The sequence below is a fragment of the Hemiscyllium ocellatum genome, chromosome 9 (genome assembly GCF_020745735.1).
Source record: "Hemiscyllium ocellatum isolate sHemOce1 chromosome 9, sHemOce1.pat.X.cur, whole genome shotgun sequence".
In the NCBI taxonomy this organism is placed as follows: Eukaryota; Metazoa; Chordata; class Chondrichthyes; order Orectolobiformes; family Hemiscylliidae; genus Hemiscyllium; species Hemiscyllium ocellatum.
In genome coordinates this window covers 55,892,341-55,912,035 of record NC_083409.1, presented here as the reverse complement: position 1 = coordinate 55,912,035, position 19,695 = coordinate 55,892,341, and the positions used below count along the sequence as shown (strand labels likewise).

Sequence of the window (19,695 nt, the reverse complement as noted above, 5' to 3'; positions counted from 1 at the left end):
ATGACCAGTTAAATACCCATAAAGTTGGCAAGTCTACTGCTGTTGCTGGCAGGCTGTTCCACGCCCATATTACTCCGAGTAAAGAAACTAGCTCTGACATCTGTCCTGTATCTATCACCCCTCAACTGAAGCTATGCCCCCCTCATGCTAGCCATCACCATCCTAGAAAAAAGGTTCTCACTGTCCACTTGATGTAACTCTCTGATTATCTTATACGTCCCAATTAAGTTACCTCTAAATCTTTTTCTCTCTAATGAAAACAGTCACAAGTCCCTCAGCCTTTCCTCATCAGAGTTGCCTTCCGTACCTAGACAACCTCCTTTCCAAAGCTTTCATATCCTTCTTAATATGCAGTGACCAGAACTGCACATAATATCGAAGCCCCACAGAATCTAAACAAAGCCACATCAGTCTTGAGATTTGTTGTTAGGAGGAACAGATACTTCACTGGTGTAAACTTTCATATCAGAGACGACGCAGAAATAATTACAAAATCTGGCAGACTGCATGGCAAGGGGATGAATGGCAATGGGAAATAGAAAATTTCACACTGGCTCCACCCACCTCCCCTCTCCTCCTAGGAGGGGCTCAATGGTGTTGGATGTTTGGAACCTCTCTCATTGCAGCTGGACCTCCTCAGAGCAGCTGATTGTGCTAACAACATCAGCACTGCACACAGTGTCCAGATCCCCAACACACATGCAAGAATACCTTCCTTTTTGAGGAGGGCGAGAGACTGACATCTGACTGCAGCACTGAAACATCTGTGTGTCTCCCTGAGACGGAGAGTTCTGACAACACAGTGACACTGCAGGACGGACTGAAGGGGGCTCTGACAACCAGCTGGCATAGTGCCCAAATCAGAAGTCTAAAACCAGCCTCATTACGCTAAACATGCAAATATTCTCTCAGTGTCTCATTTGTCAGGATAACGTCTGGAGACATCCAACTGTCCTCTTGCTTCACACTGCCAACTTCAGAGCAGACAAAACACAGTGTGACTGTCCGATAATGATATTATATATTCATTCATGGGACATGGGTACCATTGGCCAAGCCAGCATTAAATGCCCATCCCTAATGGCCCCATGAGGTAGGTTGGTGTTGACCCGATTCCTTGGGGTATCTGGATCGAACTGTGTAGTTTTCCTGCACAGTGCCACAGGACAGTTAAGACCCCTATTGCTACTTGTGGGCCACACCAGGTGAGGGTGGCAGATTTCCGTCTTTCTTTTTGAAATATTTGTGAAGAAATACTGAAGGAACACTTCAGCTTATTTCAATAACAATCCTTAAGACTCACCTTTGTTACTTCATCAATTATTTTGTCAAAATCAGCTTCACTGTGTGAATAAAACCCTATTGTGCAGCTAGGATCCATCTTACTAAATGGCATCTTTTTCGGAGAAGGACAGTGATATGACTGAAAGTACAAAGTAGCAGAATGAGTCTATCAGAAAAAAGGTTCCACTGATTCAAGAATATTTATACAGTACTATTAATGTAATCAAATTATCTGAACCACAAAACAAAAAATATTATGGCACAAAAAGAGACCATTCAGCAAAAGGCACACTAAGACTAACATTGATTAGTTTGATATCATTACATGCAGCTTCACTTTACATAATATGCATTGTTCTGCAGAAAGCGCACATCATAACACAGTCATTGTAACACACATTCTATAACTGACTTTCGATAGAACACAATATAAAAACCTTACGCAGGGGCAATGTTATTAATAAAAAAAATTCAGTAAATTGGACACTATTAGGACTTATGCTCCAGTATAATAAGGCAGTATAACAGATGAAAGGCCCTTTTCATTTTTCTCACTAAAAGTCACACGTAAAAACACCCTTAAGCTGGTTTCAAACCAGCTCCTGATCAGTATATGCTGCATGTATTGAACTATATGTTATTTAGCATTGACCTCATTCAGGAAGGATACAATGGCTAAAGTGCTAAATGGAAATTATGCACTGGTAGAATAGGATGCTTGCGAAGTCAACAGCTTATAGAGGAAACTGTAATCTCCATCTTACTTGCACTGTACCATGTGTATGGAAGAGCCTGAAAATAAAATGCATTCCATTTGACTATCATGGCAATAAAAACGTTCCTTATCAAGTTTAGAAAGAATTTACAAAAAGCAATAGCTCAAAAAGCAGTTCAATTGCACATTATTGGTGAGGAAGGCAAGATTTTACCAGCCATTGAGTGAGTTGTCCAATTGCTGAGTGGAGGCACAGCAACCAATTTGAATAATTAAAGGTCTAATTGACAGTGATTTTGACAGGTCTCTCAGGGACTCTGGGGAGGCTCTAGAGCCCAATGTAGGGGCCCACAACAACAATAGTGCTGCTCCTGTGATCCCATGCAGTTGCTGGCCTTGGCAGTAAAGTGAACTGGGTCATGAGTGTAGTGCTGCAAAAGCACAGCAGGTCAGGCAGCATCTGAGGAGCAAGAGAATCGATATTTTGGGTATAAGCCCTTCATCAGGGATGAGGTTTGTGGATTGGGGCTGGGGGTGTGGGGGGTTGGGGGCAAGGTAGCTAGGAAAGAGATAGGTGGATGTAGGTGAGGGAGAAGGTGATAGGCCAGACGGGGTAGTGATCAACAAGTCCGAGTTGGAGGCTTGGGACTGGGCTAATGTGGGGGGAGAGGAAATGAGGAAACTCATTGACGGAGTAGGGAGGGGGAGTTGAAGTGTTCAGTTACGGGGTGGTGGTGTTGGTGGGTGCAGGTGTCCCAGAGATGTTCTCCGAAATGATCCACAAGGCGGCGACCTGTCTCCCCAATGCAGAGGAGACCACATTGGGTTCAACGGATGCAGTAGATGACATTGGTAATGTGGAGGCGGCCCAGGACCTGCATGTCCCAGGCCTCCTCCACCGCTAAACTATTACCACCCGACTCCTGGAGGAGGAACGCCTCATATTCCGCCATGGGACCCTTCGACCACAAAGGATAAGTGGGGATTTCAAAAGCTTCCTTCCCCCCACCATTATCCCAGTCTCAAGCCTCCACCGCGGCACAGCCCTCTGGACCTGTCCATCACTCTCCCCTCTGACCTATCACCTCCTCCCTCACCTTCATCCACCTATCATTTTCCAAGCTACCTTCTCCCCCAACCCCACCCCCCTCCCATTTATCTCTCAGCACCGACCCACAAACCTCATTCCTGGTGAAGGGCTTATGCTCAAAACATACTCCTCGGATCCTGCCTGACCTGCTGTGCTCTCGACTCTGAGCTCCAGTGTCTGCAGTACTCAATTTCTCCTAGTAAAGTGAACTGTACCCTTTCCCACTTGCTTCAAAACGGAGTATCTTCTTTTTCTTTCTGTGCCTCAACAACATCCACTTATTTGGTTAAGTCTGCAGGGCTGTCAGCCCTCCAGCTGGGCTAGAACCATAGCAAACTAACTGCCTGCCAAAGTAGGCTCAGGATCCACATTTGGTCCTGACATCTATCCTCACTGGTAAATGCCAACTTTTGTTTTAATTTCAACTAAGATAGAATTGTTTTATTTATTTTAGGAATAAAATGTACTTTGGTTAAAAAAATTCAATCAAATCAAAAAGGACAAAAATAATGTAAACTTTTCACACAACATACAAAACTTCACCTCAAGTGGAAAATCCTTCGCTGTGACATCCACAAATGACTGGCAGTAATGAGGGTCCATGTAGATCAAACTATCATCTTGAAAGACCAAACAGAACACAAGAAATTCAAAAATACATAATGAGAATCCTCCAAACTTATCATGACAGTTTGTAGAATAATTAATGTCCACCACATCATATTGCTAATATAGTTTGCTGTTTGAACTCTATTTTCAAGTAACATTGCATTTTGAGCTGTCAAATTGCACTGCCTAGGAAAACGTTCACAGATTATTTTCAATCTTAAATAAGAAATCTTTATAAAACATCATTAAAAGGACGTATATAGCTGAGCCAAAGTTCGAACTCAAGGCAGCTGGTCTTAAAAGATCTCTAAGCCTTTGGAACAAAAGTCAGCTATTATCCAGTGACTCATGGTGAAAAAACTCACATGTAAAGATGTAAAGAAAGAGTGAGTTCTGTCTTAGTTGACGAACATGTAGACATTGATAACTCATGTAAAGCATTGGAGGCAACAGTTTGCATGTTACAAGTTTAGAATCTTGCTTTAGACATTTCCTTAGGCAATATAATGCTGGTCACCCTCATAAGTGGTCCACGCAGTTTGGGAATCCTGAATTGATGTAAAACTTTGTAAACAACTGAGATATGAGGCAGGGTAAATAATACTGAGGAACAAAGGAAGTTTCAAAGATGACTGAATGCGCAAAAAAGTGACAGATGGAATTTAATGCCAATAAATGTGAATTTTAAAAATTTTGTTAAAGAAGTAAAATAATTACAATTTGAATGTGAAAGATGAGAGGATTTGTGGCAGCGGTGGCACAGGGAGTCAGGTTCACAAGAGATTAAAAACTAAAATGGATAGGCTATAAAAAGCTAATGGAATACTGAGTTTTATAGCAAGGGGTATAGAATATAAAAATTGAAATGTAACAGTGAATTTATTTAAAAACTTAAGACTACAGTAGGAGTACTGAGTGCAGTTTTAAGCTTCAAATTTAAGGAAGAATATTTGGGCAAAGAAAATTCACCAGGAAGCTGCCTGGTCTGATAAAATTCAAACACAAAGACTTAGAAAAAATTGGGACCACTTACATCAAAGCAGAGGCTAGGTGGTGTTTTAATAGATGCATTTATTATTGAGAAACAATGTGGCAGAATTGAGAGAAACATGATGTTTATATTGAGTTGGAGGCATCTGAAATGGGGGGACATAGGTACAAGATTAAATAGAGACTATTTAGGATAAAAAGGAGAAATTTCTTTTTATACAGAAAGAAACTAGACTATGAAATGTTATCAATGTTTGTGATTGAAGTTGAGATTATGTCAACATTTAAAATAGGTTAGATATGTGGCTTAAATAAATGGATACTGGAACAAGACCAGATCATGGGATTTGGATTTGTTCATGTGGAGGATGAGCACCAACAAAAGATTGGTTGTGCGAACAGCTGGCTTGTATTTTATGCTTTTGATATAAATTGATATCCAATATCCAATTATTTAATTGTGTAATCCAAGTAGGTAAACAACAGCGTTCAGAGAGAATATGAACTAATGCAGGCCATTCAGCCCCTTGAGTCTATTCCACCATTCAATTAAATTATCCCAACACAGGTTCAACGTTGGAAATGCAAAGCAGAAAATCAGTGACTGATTGAAGAAGGCAGAGGATATAGACTACAATACAGACAAATGGATTTACTATTTACTAATGGTATAGATTTCAATTCAGGAATTTTAGCAAACAAGACAGATTAGCTGATGGCATATTTAAATAATCAGAAGGATCATATCATAGGTCTTACTGAAATATGGCTTAAAGAAAGAAAATACAGCAGCGCAATATTCCTGGTTAAAGAATTCTGAGATGAGACTAACAGATGGATAAAAACAAAAAGGGTTGCAACATTGATTAAAAGAACAATTACAACTGTAAAGGGGATGATAAGCTAGAAAGATCATCAACAAGTTCATAAGATGAACTAAAGAACAAAAAGGGACAATCACATTTCTTGGAGTGTATGGTAGACTTCCAAACAGTCAGATTAAAAAAAAGAGAATAAACATTGACAGCTTTTTAAAGGAACACCAATGATACAGCAGTGATTGTAGGTGGGCTCAAATTCTCTAACATTATTTAGGATCGAATCAGTATAAATGGAAAAGGTGTAGGATTCTCAAAATGTATGAAGAATAACATTTTGAACTAGAATATAGCAAGCCCAAAAAGAAAAGGAGGGGTTCTGGACTTAGTTTTAGGGAATGGAGCTGAGCAGATTGGAAGGATATTATTGGGAGAATAATTCGGTGATAGCAATCAGATTTTGCATCACCATAGAATAGGACAGAAATAAGCCTGGAGTAAAAGTTCATAATTGGAGAAAGCCAATTTTACTGGAGTGTGATGAAATTGAGTAACTACAGTCAGCATAAACCTGGCGGTAAGCAAGTTACTGGAAAAAGAAAATTGAATGACAATACCATTCATTTAGGAAGAGACAGTTTATAATCAAGGACAACTAAAATTAACGAAAAAGATTAAAAATTAAAAACACATTTGTATTTGCAACCAACAACTTTGTTTATCATGATTTCCATTCTCCATTTTTAAAAAAAACTTTAATTGCATTTTGTTCCTGACTAATACAGTATTTGTGAACCATTTAAAATCATTTATTTCTTCCTTTGTTGTGTCAATGTTCCCACCATACATTTTGGAGATCAAAATAGAAAAAAAAACATTGTCAATTAATTTAAAACCCATTTTTCAAAAATTCATGCCAAAATAATTAGAATTAACAAGGTTGTGAAGGGGACAGATTAACATTTAACACATTTCTCAATCTTAAACAGAAAGTTACTGCTAAATGTATGGTTGCCAGTGAGCACTGGAAGAAGAGCACATTCTTCATGAATAAACCCATTTATAATCTAATAATCAACAACACTGGTCTTTTTTGGTTGCATTAAATCTGTAAACATTATTTGTCTTGATATATTGTTTGTAGACTAAAATTAGCTCTGCTTTGTAAAGTTCTTAGAGCCACTGAAAAATTATTAAATCATATTTTGTTCAATTTTTATGTAATAACAATACAATTCATACCAAAATACATTACAAAATGTTGGCTTTTTTTGCATGTTATTATGCAAGAAATTATGTTTAGACATTCTACCCTCTCATTCCGTCATGACAACAGTTAGTCCCTTTGCATTTACAGCACTGAAGCAAATAACAGACTCGCGAGGTAAACATTGCTATGTTAAGAAGTGAATATCTCAATGTTGTCACTATGTTCATTTAGAACATTAGAACTCATACTCTGTTGGGAAAATAGAACTTATGCAAAAGCACATGGAAATTTATGTAATAACAAAACCACTGTCAATATCCTAATATATCATACAATACAAACACACTGTTACAACACAAAAGGGGAAATCTATAGTTACATTGCTGAGTATTTGCTAAAACAAAATCACAGTAAATAAAATTCACAAACCTTGAAATCCCACAAAGTAGAATGATTGTTTTGGCTTTCCACCAATAATTCCAACGCAGAACTCAAGACTCAAGATCCCCTATTTAAAATAATTGAATCTTTTTAAGGGTTTTCATTTGGTGAGGTAGAACAGATATGGTGTAAAATTACTACATAACGTAACACAGGAGATAATGGATCAGCAGCCTGTTACACATTTCTCCTGACTTTTATCTCCATTGCCTGGAATTAAATCAGGAGGTGCAAGAAAAGCTATTGATTTGCTGCGACCTAGCTTACTCTATCGTACAGACAAATCATCTCCATCACCTATGAAGGCTACTTCAGCCACACAGTCATTGGACGAACCAACAAGCAGACTACTTCCCACAGTAAAGAAGATACCCAACTTCCAAGTCCCTCTGGTCATCACCTGAATGAGGTTGAACACTATACTTTTCAGTATCCTATTTCTGAAATAAAGTGATGCCTGCTGTGAAATGTGGGCTGCTCTCAAGAGATTCCAACAGATGGTTCTAGTGAAGATATGGGTATCAATCAAACATCCACTGCTCGTTAATTGCCTAGATGATAATAGGTTGCAAATAAATTAAGGTATATTAAAACAAAGTTTCCACCTTCAAATTCCCTCTTTTGCTCGATGATTCTGAGTTAAGGACATAAGAAATAGGAGCAAGAGAAGACCATATAGTCTGCTGAGCCTGTTCCATCATTCAATATGAGCAAAGTTGGCACTGCTGCCTCACAGCACCAGGGTCCCAGGTTCAATTCCAGCCTCAGGTGACTTTGTGTGGAGCTTACACATTCTCCCAGTGTCTGAGTGGGTTTGCTCCAGGTTCTCCGGTTTCCTCCCACAGTCCAAAGATGTGCAGGTTAGGTGAACTGGCCATGCTAAATTGCCCATAGTGTTAGGTGCATTAGTCAGAGGGAAATGGGACTAGGTGGGTTACTCTGCGGAGGGTCAGTATAGACTCATTGGGCAGAATGGCCTGTTTCCACACTGTAGGGAATCTAATATAAAAAAAGCTTATCTTCAGCTTCAACTACACTTTCCCACTTGCTCTCCATATGTCTTAAGTCTCAGAGACACCAAAAATCTACCTCTGTCTTAATGGTATATCCACAACTCTCTGGGGTAGAGAATTCTAAAGTCTCACAACCCTTTGACTGAAGAGTTGCTGAGCTATGAGCCAAGTGCTGAAAAATGGGATTAGAACAAATGGATGTTTAATGATCGACACAGACATGATGGGCTGAAGAGACTTGCTCCATGCTGTTAAAAAATCTATGAAGAGATTTCTCCTCAACTCAGTCCACTTAACTTAGGTCCCTATTCTGAAACTGTGGCCCATGACATACATTCCTCAGTCAAGGGAAATGATCTTAGTGTCTGTCCTGCTTTGTTAATCATAATCTTGACTGTATTACAATGAGATCAACACTCATTCTACTAAAATATGAAGAATATAGAAACAATTTACTTAATCATATGACAATCCCTGGAGGGACCACTCTAGCAAAACTTATGATGTACTGTCTCTAATGAGAGCATTTTCTTCATTATAATTTCACACAGTATTCCAGGTGTGGCTCACCAAAGTTCCATCCAATTGCAGCAAGATGTTTTTATTCTTGTACTCAAAATCTCGCTATGTAGGCAAACAGGCTGTTTGCTTTCCCAATTACTTGTGAAACATGCAAGCTTTTGTACTCCTTGTACAAGAACATTTACAAGTTTAATGCCTTGAAAACATATTCTGGCTTTCTACACACAAAACCAAAGTGAATAATCTCACATTTCAGCTTGGTGCCCAATCACTAAACCTGCTCAAAAAGAAAAACAACTGGGGTTGCTGGGAATTAGAAACAAAAATAGAAATTTCAGGAAAAACACAGGAAGTCTGGCAGCATCTGTGGAGAGAAAGCAGAGTTAACATATCGGGTTCAGTGACCCTTCAGAACTAAACCTGCTTATATCATTTTACAGAATCTGTGTCCTCTCCATAGTTTGTATTCCCAAGCAGCTTTAAAATGTCAACAAAATTAGATATGCTATTCTCAGTCTTTTCATTTGAGTTACTAACATGGACTGTACATAGCAAGCCTCACCACTGAACTTTGCAGCAAATCAATAGCTACAGCCTCGAAAGGGGCCCATTTGCACAAGTCTCTACCTCCCAACTGTTGACCAATTCTTTATTCATCAAAAATCTTTGAGCCCACACTCTGTGCATTAACTTTTTTTTAATATACTTTATTGAATATCTTTTTGAAATTTGAATACAAGATCTGCTGGTTTCACTTTGTAACGAACATGCTTAAAAAAAAGTTATCTTATACACCAATGTAAAATGTAAATTATCAGTGAGAGGTGCTAGACTTGAAATATTAATTGTTTCTCTCTCCACAGCTACCAGCAGATCTGCTGAGTTTCTCCATCAATTTCTATTTTTATATCAGGTTTACAGGACCTTCTGTTTTTAATCTACTTTTAATTTACAGTGCAGGTTGTGCCCTGCTAATTTAGTAAACTTAAGCAGGGCAACCTCAGTAGTCTATTATCCAAAATATGTCCAGTTTAAGATACACCCACAAACATTCCCTCTTGTGCAATTTTGATGTCCATTTAAAAAAGTCAATACTTCCTATCAAATGATTAAATGCTAGTTGCTGATCTAGTTTACTACTAGTGACATATTGGATATACTAATCAAGTGTCCTGGTTAGACCCCTTTCTCTGTCACTCTCAATATTCTAGGTGCTGGTATTCTGAAGCACATATATGATGCTGTCTTTCTTCAGCATCAACACCTCATCCTCCTTTGGAATATCAATGGCTAAGGCAGTCAGAAAGAGCAGACGGACAGGTCATATGTTGGGGTTTGGTCTCATTGTTGAGGGGATGGCACCAGCCAGAAGCCCACACGATCTCCCATGTTCTGGCAAATTCCCTGGTCTGGCAAAGGTCCAATCCCAAGCCTGCTGGATTATGAGCACAAATTATAGTTAGTTTTCATTCTCAAAAAGCTCTTTGAGTCAAACAGTCAGGGCAGGCAGGGAAAAGGCAGGACTAATAAGTTAAACTGCATTTATTTCAATGCAATGGCCTAACAGGGAAGGCAGATGAACTCAGGGCATGGTTAGGAACATGGGACTGGGATATTGTAGCAATTACAGAAACATGGATCAGGGATGGGCAGGACTGGCAGCTTAATGTTCCAGGATACAAATGCTAGAGGAAGGATAGAAGGGAGGCTAGAGAGGTGGGGGAGTGACATTTTTGATAAGGGATAGCATTACAGCTGTGCTGAGGGGAGGATGTTCCCGGAAATACATCCAGGGAAGTTATTTGGATGGAACGGAGAAATAAGAAAGGGATGATCACCTTATTGGGATTGTATTATAGACCCCCTAATAGTCTGAGGGAAATTGAGAAACAAATTTGTAAGGAGATCTCAGCTATCTGTAAGAATAGTAGGGTGGTTATGGTAGTGGATTTTAACTTTCCAAACATCAACTGGGACTTCCATAGTTTAGATGGAGAGGAATTTGTTAAGTACGTATAAGACTATTTTCTGAATCGGTATGTGGATGTACCTACTAGAGAAGGTGCAAAACTTGACCGACTCTTGGGAAATAAGGCAGGGCAGGTGACTGAGGTGTCAATGGGGGAGCACTTTGGGGCCAGCGACCATAATTCTAGATTGAAAATAGTGATGGAAAAGGATAGACCAGGTCTAAAAGTTGAAGTTCTAAATTGGAGAAATGCCAATTTTGACAGCATTAGGCAAGAACTTTCGAAAGCTGATTGGGGGCAGATGTTTGCAGGTAAAGGGACTGCAAGAAAATAGGAAGCCTTCAGGAATGAGAATCCAGAAAAAGTATATTCCTGTCAGGGTGAAAGGAAAGGCTGGTAGGTATAGGGAATGCTGGATAACTAAAGAAATCAAGGGTTTAGTTAAGAAAAAGAAGGAAGCATATGTAAGGTATAGACAAGATAGATCGAGTGAATCCTAAGAAGAGTATAAAGGAAGTAGGAGTATATTTAAGAGGGAAATCAGGAGGGCATAAAGGGGAGATGAGATAGCTTTGGCAAATAGAGTTAAGGAGAATCCAAAGGGTTTTTACGAATACATTAATGACTTTGGGGTAACTAGGGAGAGAATAGGGCCCCCCCCCACACAAAGATCAACAAGGTGGCCTTTGTGTGGAGCCGCAGAAAATGGGGGAGATACTAAATGAGTATTTTGCATCAGTATTTACTGTGGAAAAGGATATGCAAAATATAAACTGTAGGGAAATAGATGGTGACATCTTGTAAAATGTCCAGATTACAGCAGAGGAAGTGCTGGATGTCTTGAAACGGGTAAAAGTGGATAATCCCCAGGACCTGATCAGGTGTATCTGAGAACTCTGTGGGAAGCTAGAGAAGATTGCTGGGCTTCTTGCTGAGATATTTGTATCATCGATAGTCACAGGTGAGATTAGATTAGATTACTTACAGTGTGGAAACAGGCCCTTCAGCCCAACAAGTCCACACCAACCCGCGAAGCGCAACCCACCCAGACCCATTCCCCTACATTTATCCCTTTACCTAACACTACGGGCAATTTAGCATGGCCAATTCACCTAACCTGCATGTTTTTGGTCTGTGGGAGGAAACCAGAGCACCTGGAGGAAACCCACGCAGACACGGGGAGAATGTGCAAACTCCACACAGTCAGTCGCCTGAGGTAGGTATTGAACCCGGTCTCTGGTACTGTGAGGCAGCAATGCTAACCGCTGTGCCATCGTGCCGCCCACAAAGGTGAGGTGCCGGAAGGCTGGAGGTTGGCTAATGTAGTGCCACTTTTTAAGAAGGGTGGTAAGGACAAGCCAGGGAACTATAGACTAGTGAGCCTGACCTTGGTGGTGGGCAATTTGTTGGAGGGAATCCTGAGGGACAGGATGTACATGTATTTGGAAAGGCAAGGACTGATTCGGGATAGTCAACATGACTTTGTGCGTGGGAAATCATGTCTCACAAACTGGATTGAGTTTTTTGAAGAAGTAACAAAGAGAATTGATGAGGGCAGAGTGATAGAGGTGATCTATATGGACTTCAGTAAGGCGTTCAACAAGGTTCCCCATGGGAAACTCATTAGCAAGGTTAGATCTCATGGGATACAGTGAGAACTAGCCATTTGGATACAGAATAGCTCAAAGGTAGAAGATAGAGGGTGGTGGTGGTGGAGGGTTGTTTTTTAGACTGGAGGCCTGTGACCAGTGGAGTGCCACAATGGTCGGTGCTCTGTCCATTACTTTTTGTAATTTACATAAATGATTTGGATGCGAGCATGAGGTACAGTTAGTAAGTTTGCAGATGACACCAAAATTGGAGGTGTAGTGGACAGTGAAGAGGGTTACCTCAGATTACAACAGGATCTTGACCAGATGGGCCAATGGGCTGAGAAGTGGCAGATGGAGTTTAATTTAGATAAATGCGAGGTGCTGCGTTTTGGGAAAGCAAATCTTAGCAGGACTTATACACTTAATGGTAAGGTCCTAGGGAGTGTTGCTGAACAAAGAGACCTCTGAGTGTAGGTTCATAGCTCCTTGAAAGTGGAATCGCAGATATTTAGGATAGTGAAGAAGGTATTTGGTATGCTTTCTTTTATTGGTCAGAGTATTGAGTACAGGAGTTGGGAGGTCATGTTGCGGCTGAACAGGACATTGGTTAGGCCACTGTTACAGTTTTTCTCAATTTAAATAATACTGTTCTTTTGTTCTCCCTTCGTAAGCTGAAAAATGTGTTGCTGGAAAAGCATAGCAGGTCGGGCAGCATCCACGGAGCAGGAGAATCGGCGTTTTGGGCATAAGCCCTGAAGAAGGGTTTATGCCTGAAACGTTGATTCTCCTGCTCCTTGGATGCTGCCTGACCTGCTGCGCTTTTCCAACAATACATTTTTCAGCTTCTCCCTTCCTAAGTAAACAACTTTACATTTTCCCATATCATACTCCAGTTGCCAACCTTTTGGCCACTACTTAACCTAGTAATATCTCTCTTGAAACAGTTTGTGTCCCCTTTGTAACTTTCTATTCCTGACTGAAAATGTGTTGCTGGTCAAAGCACAGCAGGTTAGGCAGCATCCAAGGAACAGGAAATTCGACGTTTTGGGCATAAGCCCTTCATCAGAACTTTCTATTCCACCTATTAAGTTGTCTGCAAATTTAGCTACTGTACATACATGCCCTTCCTCAAAGTAATTGATATATATTGTAAACAGTTGTGGTCCCAGCACTGATTCCTGTGGAACCCCACCATTTGGGAACCTGAAAAAGAACCCCTTATCCTCACTAGCTGTTTTCTGCCATTAGCCAATTCTCAATCTATGCGGATTTGTTACCTCCAACACCATAGCCTCTTGAGATTTAACCTTTTGTGAGGTATCTGTCAAATGTCTTATCAGTGTCTTCACTAATTATGTTGATGGCACTTAATTCCTCTCCTGAAGGTCCAAGTGTCTTCCACAACAAAGACCATTGGAGAATATCTGTTTAACTCCTCTGCTATTTTCTTGTCCTCCATAAATATCTCCCCAGATTCATTTTTAAGGGGCCCCATGTTTACTTTGACCGCATTCTTCTTTTTTATAACATTTAAAGAAGCTCTAATGTCAGTTTTTATATTCTTCTCTGTCATTTTTCCAGGAAATTATGTTACATTTTGAGTTATACTGAAGGATTGCAATGAACCACAGTGTACTTCCTCTTTTACTATGCCTGTTCCTGAACAGTTAGCACATTATCCAGAAGGCAACAGTATCATGCCCTGATTCTACAGAGCTATGTGGCCTATTTATGCTCCTAATTTGTATGTATTCAAACACAAAGAGATTATCTCTCCCCACCCCAGCAAGTGATGGTAACTGGACAACATCAGGAACAGGAATTCTGGCTAATGTTTTTCCTTTCAACAGGGAACAATACCAGCATTCTAACAGAAACTAGTTACTGGAGGAATCTAAAACTTTGTTGATCCAAACTGGTCATTAGCATAGTCGAAAAAAAACCTATCATGAAAATCAAGAAGCTTCAATTTTTTTTAAGCAGCATTTTTAAAACAACCTAAGGTTTATAAATACTCAAATCAAATATTTTCACTGACCACAAAAAGAGCTGTTAGCCTTGACTTACATTTATAGACCATTCTCTACAATGATCATAACAACAGTATACTTTTTAAATGACAAAGTGGCCTTGACTGTAGAAATATTCAAGGTATTTACTACCTGCCAAGTTTAGCCTGCTTAGTTAGCATACTTTTCATATGTTAAGCGAAGTACAATAAAAGTTCATCGTGTGGATAATTTCAAGGCCAAAGGAAAAGGTAATTTATTGTGTGGCTCAAGAAGCTTTTAATACAAAGGCAAGTCAACATTTTTATAGGTCCATTCAATGTGCTTTAATGCTTTCGAAAATGTTACAAGTAATTTCAGTGAAAATACAAAATTAGCATAAACTTACTCCTTGAACTCAGATTTTTCCAGTTTCCTCATTTCCCCTCCCCCCACCTTGTCTTAGTCGGTTCCCTCAACTCAGCACCGCCCTCCTAACCTGCAATCTTCTTCCTAACCTCTCCGCCCCCACCCCACTCCGGCCTATCACCCTCACCTTGACCTCCTTCCACCTATCACATCTCCATCGCCCCTCCCCCAAGTCCGTCCTCCCTACCTTTTATCTTAACCTGCCTGGCACACTCTCCTCATTCCTGATGAAGGGCTTATGCCCGAAACGTCGAATTTCCTATTCCTTGGATGCTGCCTAACCTGCTGTGCTTTAACCAGCAACACATTTTCAACTATAAACTTACTCCTTGCTTAGTTCAGCTGGATAATTTCCAAACAATGGAAAGTCCTGATTTCAAATCCTAGTGACTACTAATTTAGATAAACTCAGCTGAAATGACAAAGGTTATAAATTGTCTAGAATTAGTGAACTTAGGAGTTTCCCTTTTTTAATTTTTATTTAAAGATTCTCTGTTGAAATGCATGTGCATTGAAATGGACGGCAGAACTGGCAGTAATACACCTTACATTCAAATCACAGCCAAATGGCCAAGATGCTGAAGCCACCTTCCACTATGAAACTGCAGGCTTTCAATGAATCAATGTCCTGGGAATTCATTATGACCAGTTTGCATCCTAATCAGGTGCAGACAGCACGAGTCCAAACTTGCAGGTCAGAGATCAGCCAGAACCTGAGCTTTAGGACTTGTTACGTTATTCAGCTAATGTGTCAGCCCTTCTGCCACCATATACAACTCACCCATTTGCCTCACGACCAGCAGGCCTAAAAGAATGCCTTTGCCTGAACGTGACTTTAATGCAGTGGTTTTGCAATTTGAGAGAAACCCAGAATCAGTAGTTTAACAGATTAAGTTTTGATAGATAAATTAACCAAAATCAAAGTGTTTGTTGACAATAAATAAATTTAACAGTTATCCATGAAATAGCTGGATACTAATCCAGTCAACAGAACAGCATGTGTACATGAAAGCAATTATAAATTTTCTTGCATTTCGTCGGTCTGGATACATTTGCTTCAATAAAATGATACAATGTTTTACAATGACCAGATTAACTGACGGAGTTCAAAAAGTGTAAAGATTAGAGTCCAAGTATTATGCTTCAATTTATTGGCATTCCACATGTCAACCCCCATCAATCTGTATACTTCTAAATAAAGATAGTTTAGTAGCTTATTTGTCCCTTCATCATATCCACCTAACAAACCCACCAACTGATAAATTTGATGCATTCGTTTTTCAGCACCCATCATCCTCCAGTGTCTTACTCAAATGGGAATTATGGTATTTACATGAGAACTAATGTCAATGCCAAACAAGTTATGTAACCAAGGACAGTGCTATAATCAAGACGAATTTTGTTTCATTTGACACATACACTATCTCAGCAGACATTACAGGATGAACAACTGGAAGTTGGCTATTCCTCTTTAGGCAAGGATTCCAAGGTTTATTAATATGTTCCAATCACCACTCTATCTCAAACCATTACATTACAAAAAGTGAACTTGCCCTTTAAATGTTCACCATTGGTGATCTAACATGCCTCCTGTTGAAAAGTGGAAGAATTTAAGGACTTATAAACTTAATATATGTCTTAGATGCTGAAGTAATATTAATCACCATTACCTTTACAATCTCTTTGTACTCAAGGTTGACCTTCTCCCCTCCAAGTCTCACTGGTATTAGGATAACAACAGCTGTCCTGTCTGATGATTTTGGTACTCCATATCCAATAACTTGTAAATGCTTTTCTATTACATCAGCAATATAAACTGAAAAAGATAGTAACACTTTAATAATAGTTTTGTTCTTTGAACATGCCAATTTTGTTTTCCAATTTGCACTCACTTTTCTCTGGATTTATTGGGTGTTGAATCCAAAACATTCAGTATCGTCACTTATTCCAATTTATTCTCTCTCAAGATACTGAAACTGTCATCACTTTTAGTCTGATATACTTCAAGCCTTAGATGCTCAAGCTTAGTGCCTGTATTTATTTTACAGCTTTTTTTGCAGCCTTTACAATCATGTTCTTCACAATGGCTCTCAGCCTTTCACCTATGTTTCCCATTAATGAAAGAACATATTTTACTTAGTCTGACTTCAAATTCAGTTTTTTCCTTTTCAACCAAAAATGGCAATATTAGATTTTTGTGAATGTAAAAGCTGTTTTATTGCTTTGAAATAATAAATACAAATAGTACATTTCATAAAATTATGTTCAAATAAAATGTCTGCTAGCCTATTCCTGCGCACTCAAGCCCTTCTTCAGAATTTGACATTTACCTTTTCTCATACTAACCATCTTGTAACCTGAGTGACGTTGCCAATTTTACTGTCAACCACTGCTAAATAAAAGCTAGTATTATACTGTGGGCCCAAGTTGAGACTTCACCAAACCTCTTTCAAGCAAGATACATTATAGCTGAAAGAGGTAGACTTTATACCTTCTGGGATGCATAAGATCCTGGATTTAAGAGATATGGCATAGTGTATTAACAGCATCTTTAGCATATTAGAAACAATTTATAACTTGAAGAATACCCATGAACACTATCATTAACATTCAAATATCTTACAAAATGAACCCATAATTTTAAAGTATTAAATTGTTTCACATAATATATAAAGTGACACATTGCATTCCATTCATAGTCATAGTCATTCTAATTCTAGAGTACAAAAAAAGTATAAGAATACTGAATAAAAATAAATTTTTTAAAAATGTTTATGAAAAGGCAAAGTCAATTACTTTTAAATAGCCATATAAAATGTTTTTATTGGTTCAAGGGTGAGGGTATTGATGAATAGGCCGGATTTATTGCCTATTCTTATTTGCCAAGATGATAGTTCATAATCAACCATATTGTTATGTTCTGCAGTTAGGTGCAGGCCAAATCAAGTAAGAATGGCAGGTTTCCCTCCCTAAAGGACATCTGTGAACTAGACTTTCTTTTATGACAATTGATGGTGGTTGTATGGTCAACATTAGACCAGCTTTTAATTGATATCAAATTTCATCGTCTGCCAAGGTAAGATTCAAACCTGTTTCCCCAGAACATTTAGCCTGGCATTCTGGAGTTCTAGTTCAGTGACATTCCCATTAATGTCATTGTCATTCCCATTGAAATAAAACAGAACTCACTGCTTTTTTGAGTACTGTTTCTAACCTATCCAGCAAAAGCATTTAAATTAATTTGTAAATACCATTCATGTATTTATATATGTACAGGTGATTACATGTATTACTACACTTAGTCTTCCTTGTTCCCCCTTTTTGTTTCAAACATGAAGAAGCTCTCCAGAAGCTCTCCAGTTGTATGATTCCAACTAAACTGTTGCAGTTTGGCCTGCTCAATACCTCATATATTTCTGATTTTTATACTAATTGAAAATGCATGTTCTAGTTTACAAAACAATGACATTTTATAGACATAAGTAAATATACGAGTAGCCACAACCCCCTTGATCTTCATTTTGAAGTGAAAGTATTAAAAAAGGGATTTAAATTACCCTCATGTACAACAGAGAAGCACTGACTCAACATATCAAACATGAGTTATGTTCAGTAATGTTAAGCTCTGCCTGGCATCATCAATTTCATATGACTGGCAGAACTGGGCAAGATGCCCAGTCAGTTTTTCCCATTACCATACTGTGTCACTCACCTGTACAGTCCTGAGCAACGTAAACTGTTATTCCTTGCAGCTCGGGCTCCACTGCATCTTCCACTGCTCTCCTAAGCAATGGATTTAAATAGGTTTAGACAGTCACCTTGGAATCAATGCTAATTGAGTTGGACTGATTTTATTTTGAAACAACTCTAACAGCTGAATTTTAACTGAGAGGAAATAATTTGAGGTCAGAGTACAATGCATCAATATTGTGCAGCAATTCAGCAGCATTTTAAGCAACTTTTTTTTATCTGAAGTACTTATTTTGTACTCAATACATCAATGTTGAAAATGAAATGCCCATTTCAGGAATTTTATTTCAATGGCAAACACTTCTAAACACAGCAACAATACACGCGCAGTAAATCCTCAACTCTGCCCAAAATGTGCCTCTATTCCAATGTTAATTAAGTTTACCCTTACTGTTTTGTTATATTTTTAATCTCTTTTCTGTATTTTAATGGCCTGCGTGAATTTACCAATTTAATACTGAAATTGAATATACAATGGGATTACAATATTCCATCAGTTTTAACAGTAGATCAAAGTATGTTAATCTGTTTCAGCAACAAATCTCCTCAATGGCTAACTTTCAAGCTGTTCTTACACAAGAACACTTTTACTTCTTAATATTATGCAGGTGTTACAATAGAAGGAAGTGCAGTAGATTTATGTTTTGTGCTATCTAGGATCAATGTAAAAAATATTTGAATGCTTTGTACTTCTTTAAAAGTAATCAATCTTGCCTCAGTCAACACAAGTCATTCCTGGTTAGAATAATTCAGACCCAATTAAAGTATTGAATAGGCCAAATAGTAGCACTTATCATTTCAAACTGTGAAGGCCATTTATATCACACAGAGGAAATATACAAGTTTATATCTTGTAAAATTGCATTGTGTTTAGATCCCACTTGAAGGATGTATTTTCTCACATTAAAAGAGTGTTCTTGGGGCTTAAGCATGAGATTATCATCTTGGATGTCTGGTGCTTACAGCTGAAACAACTTACCAACTCTGAGTTCTGAATGCTGGAGCTAGTGAAATGGACCAAAAGATCACTTTCCAATCTTTGCAATAATAATTATCTTGTCTGAAGAGGAAGAGAATGCTCCATAGTAAGCATTTAGGGAGAAAAGAAACTGATAAAATGGGAGGCAATAAGACTGAAAATGACTTTGTCATGTGGAAGCAAAGACAAGAGGCCAACCTGGAAGTATTCAATGAGGAAACAGAAGGAAAAGATCATAACATGGGTTCCTGAAATGCCATAAGGTTCAATTATGAAGCAAGTTTAATTATCATTC

General features: G+C 38.7%; 1 protein-coding gene across 2 annotated transcripts in view; it reads right to left on the bottom strand.

Moving 5' to 3' along the window:
• The window catches only part of atg4c (autophagy related 4C, cysteine peptidase), a 49,927-nt gene that overhangs the window by 6,841 nt on the left and 23,391 nt on the right, over positions 1-19,695 (bottom strand). For both annotated transcript variants that reach the window (XM_060829762.1, XM_060829763.1), the window contains exons 6-10: positions 18,384-18,454; positions 16,342-16,487; positions 7,146-7,224; positions 3,633-3,709; positions 1,304-1,423 (exon numbers count right to left, since the gene is read on the bottom strand). In XM_060829762.1, the coding sequence (XP_060685745.1) occupies positions 1,304-1,423; positions 3,633-3,709; positions 7,146-7,224; positions 16,342-16,487; positions 18,384-18,454 (493 nt within the window). The remainder of the gene's footprint in view (positions 1-1,303; positions 1,424-3,632; positions 3,710-7,145; positions 7,225-16,341; positions 16,488-18,383; positions 18,455-19,695) is intronic.